Genomic DNA, 13,057 nt, shown 5'->3' with positions numbered 1-13,057 from the left:
GCCAATGGCTGGTTAAATAACAGCGATGTGCTACCTTAGTATGTTGGAGCTCACTTCATATTCACTGTAAAAACATTCCAAACAGATGAACTCGTGTCAAATATATTGTGCTTTTTTCAGACAGAGGTTTCAATGATTACAAAATGTGTGCAGCTACCACAGTGGTTCTCAAACTTTTTCACACCAAGGACCCCTAAACTGACACAAATTAGGCCACGGACCCCCATTTGATAAGATGTTGTCCCAAGGTTCCCCATCTGATAATATGTTTTGCTTTTAAATGTTTTATTACAGAAGGTGTGTGAAACCCTGCATGACCAAAATAGTCATACGTACATTCTGTCATTGTGTTACTTTTAGGGACCCCAGGAAGAATAGTCTGAATAGTCAGACTAATGGGGATCCATAATAAACAATAAACAATAAACTTATGGATGGAATTATAGTGAAAATAAATGATTCCCATTTTTGTTGGGGACCCCCTGAACCCCCCAAAGGACCCCTGGGGGTACCCAGGCCCCACTTTGAAAACCACTGCATACCACACTCAAAACACTTGCAGAGATTTGTTCTCTAGGTTCTACACCACATGAATGGAATTGTGAATTTGGACCAAGTGACCACAGTTTGCCTTTTGAGTCAGACATAGCCTACATTTTTGTGACTTAGGTTTAGGTTCATAGTAGGCTAGCAGTATCAAACAAAATCAAATCAATAACTGACATTTGTTCATATTGGTGGCAGTTTGCCCTTCCTACTGCAGATCACAGTTCACCCCCTCAGTGGTGACACCACATCACTGGTGTTTGGGGGTGTATCATGCAGACCACGCCCATAGGGTCGATGCTGCTACAAGAGTCCCTGCGCCAGTTGATACACTCCTGCACGCGACAGGCGCGTGGCAGCGAGCGAGACTTTTGCTTCTGGGACGGGTGGACATTCAAACAACCGGGTTGCTGCTGCCTCGAACGGACACGGACTGTAACACGGGGAGAATCCAATAGATTCATATCAAATAGCGCGGCTCTGGCGATGGGGAAAAGCAAACTCAGGCAGTGAGTGGATAGACACCTTAATAAAATCACTATAGCCTATTCCAATTTAGGCTGCCTGCGTGTGTCAGTGTAGGCAACTCAAACGTGAGTTTATAGCTATTATTATAATAATTATTTTTATTTTTTTCTCTCCCATCGGATTTACTTATTTTACTGCAAAATGTGCATGGTTCAAGTTTTGCTGCGACAGTGGTAAGCTAGAGCCACGGACTGACGGACAAATGTTTGTGTTCGACTCACCGAATGTCATCCTTTGGAGCAACTGCCTAAACGTAGCCTATCAGACGTTGCTTCGAATGTAGATGCTTCTGCGTTGTGAATGTGTAATCAGAATAATTGACGCACTGGAAGTCACCGGGTCTGTGAGACTATTGCCTTTAGAAGCAGTGTGAGTGCAGCCGCAGGGAGGAGATCACCAGTTGACCGGAGCGCAGACAGTCTGACGCCGAGCTGCAGGGCGCACTGCAGCCCGCTTTGTTTCCTCAACCCAAACTAATAGGCTGGTGACCGAGGAAGCTTTTATTTTGTTCGGTGAGTTTGAGGAATGTCTTTGAGTAGGCAGGGGGGCAAATATGGAAGCTTCAAAAATGACGTATCACTCTAGACTGGCGCACGGGCTACTAGGGGAAAGTTGGGATGTTTTGGTTAAAAAAAATGGGGGGAGGATAGCAAAACAGGCACAGTGGACAGATTGTGCCACTTTCCCAACCATGAACTTGAATAACCTGTGTGTAGGAGCAAAGTGCCCTGGCTACAATATACAGATTCTGAAACAGCCCCACGGTCATGATGAAGAGCTGGATAAACAGATGATAATAGGAGTTGTGTGACAACTTGCAGCCAAGGTCAAAGTCAAAGTTAGGCTACATGTTCAAAATAAATTAGCTTTTAGCCTACTTCTTTTTATTGGGCTAAATAAGCCAACTAGCCTACTGAATAGACACATTTGCTTTGAGTAAAAAAGTTTCACCCCAAACTGACAAGCATTTCCCCCATGATGACCACCACAACCAAATCTGCCAATTTAAAATGTGTTTTTCACCTCCCAGGATCCCCCTGGGAAATAGTCATTGCCATAGAGTGCCAAAGTCACGCCCTCTTCCACGTTCAGCATATGCACCAAGGGATTGCATCTGTATTCTGCATTAATTTTTTCATCTACATTTTGTAAAATACTCGTAAAAAAGTTTTTCTTTGTCAAACTAAGCGATCCAGCTATATTTAGAATGAGGGGAGACCATAACATTTACCTCGGACCAAACTAAAAAATAAAACATACCGTAAAAAAAAGTTTTTATATTTTTCTCATGATTCTATGGCCTATAGGTGAATTGCTTGGTTTGACCAAGTAAATCTCTTTCTATCAACATTTTACGAAATGTCTATGGAAAAATGAATGGCAGATGAAATCCCTTGGTGCATAATCTGAACGTGGAAGAATTTAGAAGGCGTGAGTGGCATTTGATTCACTTGTAGTTTCTAAATAAAGAAAAAAGTGTGTGACAATTACAAATAAAATGTCAGAATATAGGCTAGCTGCAGGAAAAGTTATTATAACAGCTCAGGAGGGGGAGAGGGATGTGGATTTTAACACAATGGAGGAATGCCAAGCCTGTAGTGCATGTTTGGCCCTTCTTGTAAATTGTGCAAAGTGTGTTGTGGAAAGTTAGATAGGCCTAATGTAAACAACTTCACACACGTTAATAGATGCAGGTGTGCTCACCACCGAAGAAGAAACCGGAGTGGACCAATCACCGTTCCGCTCTCGCGACGCGCGGCCCATTGATCAGCTGAGAGCTGTCGCTGATTGACAGGCCGAAACCCCGTCGCCATGGAAACCGCCTCAGCGGCGCCGCGAGGGCTGGCTCCGAGGGCTGCTGTGAATGGGGTGACGTCACGGCGCCGGCGCCAGAGAGTCTGCCCGAGCGAGGGGGAGAGAGAGAGAGAGAGAGAGAGAGAGAGAGAGAGAGAGAGAGAGAGAGAGAGAGAGAGAGAGAGAGAGAGAGAGAGAGAGAGAGAGAGAGAGAGAGAGAGAGAGAGAGAGAGAGAGAGAGAGAGAGAGAGAGAGAGAGAGAGAGAGAGAGAGCGCAGTACTGCCTATTTGCACCGACGTGCTCTTGTGCCAATTCATCACCTGTCAGGCATCAGTCAGGGCGTCAGGCGAAATGTACACAGCTGTGGGAGCGAGAGGAAGAGGGGAGAAATGGAAAAAATCCCTTTACACCAGATGTGGACACGACTGCGAGAATTCCAGGTCATATTTAGAAATGCATAAAGAGGATCCTCAAACGGCCAGGGAGTGAGAGGTCTGTCTGTCTGTGCCTGCCTGCCTGCTGCTGAACGCTTTGGCAGATCTACCGCCTACCGTGCGCACTCTGCGCAAAGTAAAATAATACAGATGGTTAGGCTAGTTGAATTTTGTCTAAAACATTTTTTTGCAGGCTCGTTTGGGATATCAGATGGAGTTATAGGCCTATTGAAGAAGAGATGTCTTCACTGTCCTTGCCACATTCAGTAGCCTAATCCACCAACAAGGAATAGATTTGTGCTTTTCAAGATCATATTTGCCTCTGTCAGGCTGGCCCCTACTGCGTCTGTCTGGTCCATTACAGAGGATTAGTTTGGATGTCTTTGTTTATTTCTGTCAGTTGAATTGTCTGGCAAAATGAATATTAAAAGCAACAGAAAACATTCAAATCATAATGTATTTCTTTCTGTTTGTTTGTAGCATCTAATGTGAAGTATCAAAGCATCTCCATTCAGGTTGTAGGCGGTTAACAGTGACCTTTTCTGCGCCTATTTAAAAATGCATTGATTTTTTTCTTTCGTGAGGAAATTTAATCCACAAAGCAAAACGAGCCCACAACTGCCCCCGAGGGCAATTTGTGCGGCATCAAACACTCCCCACCCCCAGCTGGAGAATGGAGCGTGTAATTTCTACAAACAAATGGCTCATTCCGACAACATTAAAGTGTCAATAGTATTTAATCACCTCTTGACTTGGTCACATATGAAAGCCGCACTCCCAGCAGCCGTCCAAGCCGCGGTGTGATTAAATTGATGATGACATTCCCAGCTCAGGTGCCAACCAACGCTCAGGTGCAGCGCATTATTGCGGCTTGGCTCCCGGGAGCTGCAGGACGTTTGGTGCAAAACTAACTTGTCTGTCCCTCTTCCACATCCTATAACTCCAATCATTTCGTGGGAGGCTAAATTGCAAATTAGGCTATCGATTATTGGTTTATTACAGACTGGATCTGTAGTGAAACTGTAAAATGTTTGCCATGAAAAACACAATGCCATAACCTTTTTTCCCCTGGTTGGCTCTAATTCTAATTTCTGCGCATCACATCTGACAAATAGATAATAATCACAGTTCAAAATAGACTATTTGTATTTTGGTCTATTTTGAGACACTGACTGTTATAAAGGAATGCTGTAAGGAAGTTTGAACGGAATCAAAAAATAATATTTGGGGGATAAATATGTGTAGCCTATCCATAAGCTTCTATCCCTGATGTGCGCAGAGCATCGTATTTCTGGCATGCGTAAAACCATTGGCATGCGTAACACCACTTCCGACCTTTCTTTTTAATTGTCACTGTTATGATCATTTTCTGAAAAGAGTCCTTTCAGTTTGCCTCTCAGGCAGAAACATGCTCTCTTGCAGCGCTCACACAGGCCGGTCTGCTGCGAATTACCAATCATCAGCGTCAATTCACTAAAACCCCGAAGTCTGGTCCATTTAATAACATACATTTCCCCACTAAAACGTAGGGTAGGCTACATATTACATTTCGGGTAAATGTATTGATACGGTTTGAGCAAGGAGTGATGACTGACAAGATATTATCATTTGGACGATATCAAGTTATTAGACGCAGGTCACCAAATCTTGTACTGACACACAGAACTCAAAGTGAACATTTACTCTGAATGCTCCTCACTTATTTATGGTCCTTCCAAATACATTTCTGTGGATTTCTACTTGATCTTTAATGCTCTTATGATTAAAGAAAGATCAACACCAGATCAAATTCGGACTGACGGGCTGAGGTAGGCTATTATTGGAGAGTTGAGTGCTCATACCTAGTTGCCATAGCCTACTCAATTGACACCCATGCGAATCATTAATTCTCTTGATCAGAAACAGGTAAGGGCTTAATTTTCCAAATTGCCCACCGGAGCTGCTGAAGCGCCCTCTGGGTTCCGCCTTCAACGTGCGTTGCCACTGGTAACGTGGAAGATAAGGGGCGGGGCTTGAGCGCACTGGGGCGAGAAAAGCCAACGGCGAAGCAGAGCGGCGATGATTGACACCGTGTCGTCGTCCAATCAGCGCTCATAAACCCCCTGCGTCGCATGGCCAGCCTGCTGCCTATATAAACCGCACTGACAGTTTGGTAATCCAGTCTGATCGCTCAACGGCCGTCTGGCAAACAGGAGAACAGGACTAGGAAGCAAGATATCGACACAAACAAACGCTCTCGCCTAACTTAACACTGACAAAATGAAAGCGATAAGCCCCGTGAGGTCTTTCCGGAAAAACAACGCGAATCTAACGGAGCACTCCTTGGGAATCTCTCGGAGCAAGACCCCCGTGGACGACCCGCTCAGCCTGCTGTACAACATGAACGACTGCTACTCCAAGCTGAAGGAGCTGGTGCCCAGCATCCCCCAGAACAAGAACGTCAGCAAGATGGAAATCCTGCAGCATGTCATCGACTACATCCTGGACCTGCAGATCGCGCTGGACTCCAATGTCGCACTAACCAGTCTACATCACCCGCGGCCCGGCCAAGCCCCGGCCAGGACCCCGCTCACCACTCTCAACACAGACATCAGCATCTTGTCATTACAGGTAATTACAGCGTACTTAAATAAACCACCATCCTGATTGTAAATGCATGGAGACTGAGTGTTGTTTGGCTCTTTATTCGTGCGCATTATCAGTGCGTCTTTATGCGTAACTCATAAAATGGCTTGTTGGGAAAGAAAATGGCATGTTTTTATTCTTTTGTTCAGGAGAGGAGAATCGACCTACATAACAGTGTTGCGTGCCAGGCATCTCATTCGTGCGCTGCGTAAATTAACGTTTGGTCTGTTTATTTGTTTGTTTTCAGTCCCCGGAGTTGCCATCAGAGCTGATGACAGATGACAGCAGGACTCTGCATCGCTAAAGCGGTAAGTAGGCTGTCCTCGTGTCTGCTGCTGCAGTCTGTCCAGGGCTTTTAGGCTCCGCTACAGCCTGTCTCCCAGTCTGCTGGAGCAGAATGGACTAGAATTACCATTTACCATCCATTTGTTCCCCGCGTTTATGTGGCTGTCCTCTCACGCTGCCGCATGTTATGGCCCCAATGTTTTGCATGAGAATGCATTGTTGTAACATTGGGCGTCAATTGGTGTGGACACTTGCCATGCCTACAGAGTAGACCAAATTAAATCGTATAGGCCAATCGTTTATCATAATGTATGAGAGGGGGGGATTAAATGCATATCTTGTTGCGAGCTATCTGAATGTTCCCAGCTCTTTGCTGTGACCCACATCTCCATGTAATGATTCATCACGTTAATCATATTATACCGTGTCAGTCATCCGTAATTGCTCCACTCTGTTGCCAGAATTGTGCTCGATCTGAGTGGGTTTGAAAGTTTTTGCTGGTAAATTATATTATTTACTATCTTGAGGTTTAGTGAACGCCCCTGCGCATAGCAAATGGAATATATCTACTGTAGCCTATAGGATGTGCCCTAATAGGCTGACTGGGTTATTTTGTATAAGTAGCAGTCGTCAGGGCTCCATTATACCCTCTTGTGTCTTATAATGAAGAGCATCTGTAACAGGAAAATAATGGCTGTTTGGATTACTACTAGCTACTACGATGTCTGCACATAATTGGTACAAGAAGAGGGTAGGCGCCAGCTGAGCGGCAATTACGCTGATTCTTCCCCAGATTGTAGGCTGAAGTTGTGAGAAAAGTGTGTGTGTCAGTCTCTCCCTCTCTCTCTGTCTGCGCGTGTGTGTGTGTGTGTACATCTGGAGCGCAGGGTTTGCTCAGTATTGGGAGTGTTTGGTTAAATGTTAAAAACTGCGGCTTCCTCCCTGGCGCCAGTCTGTCCGGATCTCTGCCCTGTTTGCATTTTCTAAACACGCCTCTCTTTCTCAATCTTTTGCAGGTGTTTGGTCAAGACGCAAAACACACACAGGACCTGGGGAACAGGACTTGCCCCCTCCACCTCTGACTGTCCTCCAGGGCCTGGATTTTCTTTTTCTTCTGACATTAAATCAAGAGACTAATCAAGAGACTTCGCTTATTATGGGACAATCTTTATGTGATGTGTTTTCTGTTTGGACACTCATTATTTAACTTAAGACTTTTTATCTGTGGGTCCTTTCTGGAAATGGAAGGCACGTTATATTCCCGACAGTGGGAGGAAAAACGAGATTATTGTCAAAGGATTATTTCCCCCTTTATCCCTCCCCCCTTGTTGAAGTCTTCGCTTTTTTGCGGAGGTGGGAACGTGAATAGAAAAAAAGACAATATGGTTAGTTACTGTAAAAAGTTTAGTCTTGTCTTGTCAGAATTGTTGGCACATGAAGGACTGGACGTTGTTAAAGAAAAAATAACAAAAAATGAAATGAAAGAATGAAACCTTGTGAACTCCTTATCGGGAGTTATCTTGTATAGTTGCAGAAATTTGAAACTTCTGCAAAAGTGTAATGCTGTACCTAATTATGCTGAAACTTTTTATAAAAGTAATGTAAATTGTACCTTTTTTATACAAAAATAAATGGAAAAACGCTATTTGAACATGTCTCATTTGGGAGGGTGGGCTGACAGGATTGCTGGGGAGATAATTCAATGTGGGGTGTCAATGGTTCAACAAAAGTATCCTGTAAACTCAGGGTGTGTAATCAGTTTTCCAGTTGCAGGTCCAAATGGAATATTTCTTCATAATATGGGAACTGACGGAACCATCAGAACCAGAACAGAGGTGGGCTCTGAAGTTCTGCATGCTTTAACATCTCATGGAAGAACTGTCCTCATTGTGACCTGATGTGTTTCAGGGTCCAGCACTTGGCCTGAGACATGGCAGTCAACGCGCAGTTGACCTGAGTGCGCTGCATGCAGCCTATTTAGGGTGCGCACACTTTCACTTTCCTTCGGGCTATGTGAATAGGATTAAACGGGTTACCGTGACAGGCTGAGCCATATTGCTTTAAATTTAAAGCAGTGGGCTGCATCCTGGACAATGTTCAGCTCGTTGGGCTACTCAAAGTAGGTTGAAAGTTTAACCATTCCGTGGTCAAATTGTGTAACATAACCCATTATGTATAGCCTAGCTAATCAATCATGTATCCTAATCATCAGTAATTCGTTAACACTACTTTTCTGTTACAATTAACCCAAATTGACCACTGCATCATGTAGGCTGAGAGAGGAGAGATTAGGCTATACTGTATATGGTGTGGGATAGTTTTTGGATAATTCAACTTCAATTTGATAGGCTAGGGAGTGGAAATAAAAGCACTTTAGTAGCTGTGACATTACTGACACATTGTATGGGGGAAAGAATAGGCCTATAGCCTAGATTAGGCTACTGCATCTATAGCCTATACTCTGCTTAACAGAGATATGAGTTTCTCCCTCAAAGTGACCCACTGAGGAGTTCAAGATCAAAAAGCCCAGTCTTGTAAGCAGTTTTATGGGATCTAATTAGGATTAGGCAATGCTCACTGTATGGAGGGTGAGGTGGCATCAATCACAATACAAGTGGAAGAATGTCAGAGGGCAGTTTAGTGGCTTCGGTATTTGAACCCTCCTGTCATCCCCTCCCTACAATAGGAGAGCCTCTCTAATGATTTCACACCAGTGAGAATCCCCCCCCCCCCCCCCCCCCAAAGAAAATAGGCCAAACCCCCATTTGATAAGGTTTTGTCCCACAGACCCCATACAGGATTTTGCTATTGTTGATTTAGTAAAGTGAGTTGTAAAACAGGCTACTCCATAGGCTATAGGTAAGAGTGAAGCATATGATTAAAATAGTCATTTTTATACATTCTCTAATTGAGATAATTCCTAGTGCATTAGTATAGTGAAATTAAGATTGACACTGCTGGTGATCTCCAGAAACCCTCTCAAAGAAAGACCCCTGTGAGTCCCCGGACTCAGCTTTGGAAAGCACTGAGCTGAAGTCGCTTCCCCTCGGTGTCGTTTACAACTACACCGACAGGCCGTCCGTGCCACCAGCCTGCAGCAGGTTTGTATGGACAGTGCGCCATCTATCGGTGGATATGAATCCTTCCAATGTCACCCTCCTTTATTAGACTACTGAAATTGCATGAGATAAAATATGAATCCTAGTCCACACAAATCTTTACTGAGGCACTAAAGCAACACTTCATTACACAGACATCATGTGAACATCTTGCAAAAGAAAATTCTGTCAAGACAAGAGTGTGAGAAGAGAGGAGAGATGGATTTTGAGGCTCCACATAGCCCAAATGTTTATTGATTCACAGAACACAGTATCACAAGGTACTTTGGAAAAGGCATTTATCACTTTGGAGACTAGTGCACTGCAGGCAAAACATCTCTTCTATCACAGAAACTGTCGACAAAATACAGCACCACTGTTTACATTGCCATTCAAAATCTTCCAGCTATCAACTAAAGCACAGCACAGCACAGCACAGCACAGCACAGCACTGGAGACAAACTGTTCAGTAACACAGCTAATCTTTTTCAGGTAGGGCTATATCTTTTTTTATTCTGTAACATATAATGTCCACCACAACATAAACACACCATGACCACGTCAGCACAATATTCACATCACTGAGTCCACCATCTATCACTGAGTCCACACTCTACTACTGTAACTATCACTGAGTCCACACTCTACTACTGTAACTATCACTGAGTCCACACTCTACTACTGTAACTATCCAAACATGGGACAGCAAAAGGCCATGTGATAATAGAAAGCGGTCTGCTGAGTTACAGCAATTCCAATTTCATGTCAAAAAATTCTGGCACAATCAAATTCCAAATCTATTTAGGAAAGTATCCTAAATTAGACTTCTTTTTTATGGCTTCTTTTTACAACGCAAGTAAAGCTTTTTTTATGACAATAATGGGTGATTACCCTTAATTCACAGCAACATTTCCTACATTTTCTTCACATCAGTAGAAGACTGACATTACTCTCATTCTTTGGAACAGCTCATTGAACTGTTTTTAACAACATGCCACAACATCAACAGCACAATAACATCAACACAATGTCTTTTAACACAGTGATTCTCAACCTTTTTCATATTAAGAATAGTTCACATTAGGGCCATGGACCCCTATATGATGAGATTTTGTCACTCAAATGCAAATCTGAAACTTTCTTTTATTGCTATAGATAGATATGATTTTGTCCAGAATTCCATGACTATCTATATTGTAGGTTGAGCGATAACAGATACACTATTATCAAAATATCCATTCTTCTACATTCTATAATTATGTCAACTTCTTGTAAATGAAATAATAGAGAAATTCAACAATTTATCAATTTGCTGGGGACCCCCTGGAACCCTCTCAAGGACCACTGGTGGTCGCCGGACCCCGCATTGAGAACCACTGTTTTAACAGACAGTCTACCTCAATCACCTAAATGACCCTTCTCAGGACAGTAGTGGCTTCTGGCTTCTCACAGGACGCTCTCCCTCTCGTCTCCCAGGCTGATGGTACGCAGGTTCTGGTTATGGTGGATGGTGGCAGCTGTGGTGTTGGTGGTGCCGGGGGTGATGATGACAGGCGCTGTGGCGCTGAGGCCAGAAGAGGTGGTGGTGGTAGACTCCAGGCCCGTGCTGATAGCCTGTTGACGGCTGTTGTTGGTGTTGGTGTTGGTTGTGGCGTTGTTGGGGCTACTCGTGTTGTTGTTTAGGGTGGTGTTGCTGGCGGTGCGGTTGAGGTTGCCGACCCCGCTGGACGGCCAGCCCTCATCCGGGCTGCTGGCCATCAGGCTGGCCTCGGATGCCGCCTCGGAGCAGATGGACATGCGGGCCACCGCGGTGTCCTGCAGGCCGCTCAGGCTGCTGGGGAGGAGGCCCCTCTTCTTCACCAGGCCCTCCAGCTCCAGCTCCATCAGATTGGGCTTCTCTGCTTCCCTCTCTCCGTCTCTGTCCGCTTCTCCTTCAGCCTCCTCCAGGGAGCGGTCTGACGAGCTGTCACTGGAGCGCATCCCAGAGTCGGACGAGTCCTTCTTATCCAGGAGGATTTCGGTGAGGAAGTTGGGCTTGGTCGGCGGCCCACTGGGCTGGGAGGCTCTGTGGCTGGATGCGGCGCCGGCACGGGTGTCCTTGTGGAGGAGGGGAGTGGTGTTGTCGGCCTCCTCCGAGCCTGAGTCCTCGTCGCTGGGCAGCTTGTGGTAGCACGGCCCGGCTCCCTTCATCCTGGAGCCTGGAGCCCTGGAGGAGCTGCTGTGGTCCAGCTTCTCGTCCTCTTCGCTGATGGGGTCCAGGGGCTGGGCATCGCTCCCTGATGGGAAGTCTGTGGCATCGCTAGGCTTGGAGACTCTCTTGGTGAAGGGCTTGCGGTTGTCTTGGTCAGGCCCTTCCTTAGCCTGGGGAATGGGAAGAGGATTCAATAAATAGAAGAAGAAAATATAGACTTTCCTGAGCTACTGGCTGTGAGGCTCTGAAGAGGGGGTTCCTGTCTCTGCTGTATGTGCCAATAGAAACAGGAGTACAAGCCAGTCATTAAGAAAGCGAAGAAGCTGTGTAGCATTAGCCCAGTGTAAGACCTTGCTGTTGGACAGGCCACAGGAATGTGAGATTACTTTGAAGTTGATCATAAAACACTGAAAACACACCATTTTAGATCCACATCATGCTTTTGGACACTCACAAGCTGACACCAGAACTATTACTACACATGAATTAATCATCATATTGAGTTATTACAGTGAATTACATCAGGAGTTATGAGTTTCTATTTGGATTTGATTGGAACTATTTATGCTTTTAGATATTTCAGTGATGCAAAACTCAGTAGCGTAATCCTGGCTGTCCACCCACCCCTTTGTCCTCTGAGCCGGCAGTCTGAAGGAACTGTCCAGGGTGGGGCTGGACAGGCCTCTCTCCCCCGCTGCCGGACATCTCCAGCTGGGCCATCTGAGCGATGTACTCCCTGTAGGCATCCCGGTACTCTGCCTGCTGCTTGTCTGTCAGCTTGCAGATGTCATTGGAGGATTCCTGGGAGTTGAGGCTGGACATGCTAGAGGTACGGTGATTTGCCACCTAACAGGAGGGGAGAAACAGGGTATATGCAGGAATCCTGAATACCTCAATACCTTTTAAGACCTTTTCAATATATTTTAAGACATCACATCAGCGATAGGGGTGTAAATCACAAGTTTCATCACAATACGATCTTATATAGATTCTTAAGACGACGATATATTTGCTGATATTACGTCTGCCACGATACGATTTTGATTCACTTCAGGGGTCTGCGATCGATATGAGACGATATACGCCTATTTAGCACAATCAGCTACACAATTGAATACCTCATCAAATGGAGATTAATACTTTTGAATACTTTTTACGGGCCTTAATTTCCCCTATATTTATCAACTTTCAATACTTTTCAAGACCCCGTGGATACCCTGAGAAAGCTATATGTGTTACCTGAATTTATTTAGGAATATGTTTGTGGTATACCTAACTGCAGAGAGCCATCTGGATGTGGGCTGTGAACTTACAGTAGAGTGCCTGACACCTGAATAGAATATGTGGCAATTATAATTCTATTAATTGAAACTGTGTTTACAGTAATTACATTGGTAACCAGCACAGTATTCAGTATATAAGAATAAATGTTGACTGGATACACTGAAATAGTGATTGGCAAAGGGAATGAGTGGCAAAGAAAGCCTCCGCTCAGTGTTAAACGCTTTGCATTTTGGAACAGATCACAATGTGAGATCATACAAAACAACAGTAG

General features: G+C 44.7%; 2 protein-coding genes across 3 annotated transcripts in view; one reads left to right on the top strand and one right to left on the bottom strand.

The window, feature by feature from the left end:
* The first annotated feature begins 5,476 nt into the window (after positions 1-5,476).
* On the top strand, positions 5,477-7,858 carry id2a (inhibitor of DNA binding 2a). Its single transcript, XM_083633353.1, has 3 exons — positions 5,477-5,913; positions 6,176-6,236; positions 7,230-7,858. The coding sequence occupies exons 1-2, from the start codon at positions 5,563-5,565 to the stop codon at positions 6,230-6,232; spliced, it is 408 nt and encodes a 135-aa protein (XP_083489479.1). The 5' UTR covers positions 5,477-5,562; the 3' UTR covers positions 6,233-6,236; positions 7,230-7,858.
* Positions 7,859-9,545: 1,687 nt separating this feature from the next.
* kidins220a (kinase D-interacting substrate 220a) overlaps positions 9,546-13,057 on the bottom strand; it is a 79,262-nt gene continuing 75,750 nt past the window's right edge. For both annotated transcript variants that reach the window (XM_083634144.1, XM_083634143.1), the window contains 2 exons: positions 12,127-12,348; positions 9,546-11,672 (listed from right to left, as the gene is read on the bottom strand). In XM_083634144.1, coding sequence (XP_083490270.1) covers positions 10,758-11,672; positions 12,127-12,348 — 1,137 coding nt within the window. In that variant the 3' untranslated portion in view covers positions 9,546-10,757. The remainder of the gene's footprint in view (positions 11,673-12,126; positions 12,349-13,057) is intronic.

Source organism: Poromitra crassiceps (genome assembly GCF_964638095.1).
Source record: "Poromitra crassiceps genome assembly, chromosome: 3".
NCBI lineage: Eukaryota > Metazoa > Chordata > Actinopteri > Beryciformes > Melamphaidae > Poromitra > Poromitra crassiceps.
Note: the sequence above shows the minus strand (reverse complement) of the source record. Positions and strands in the feature narration are given on the sequence as shown.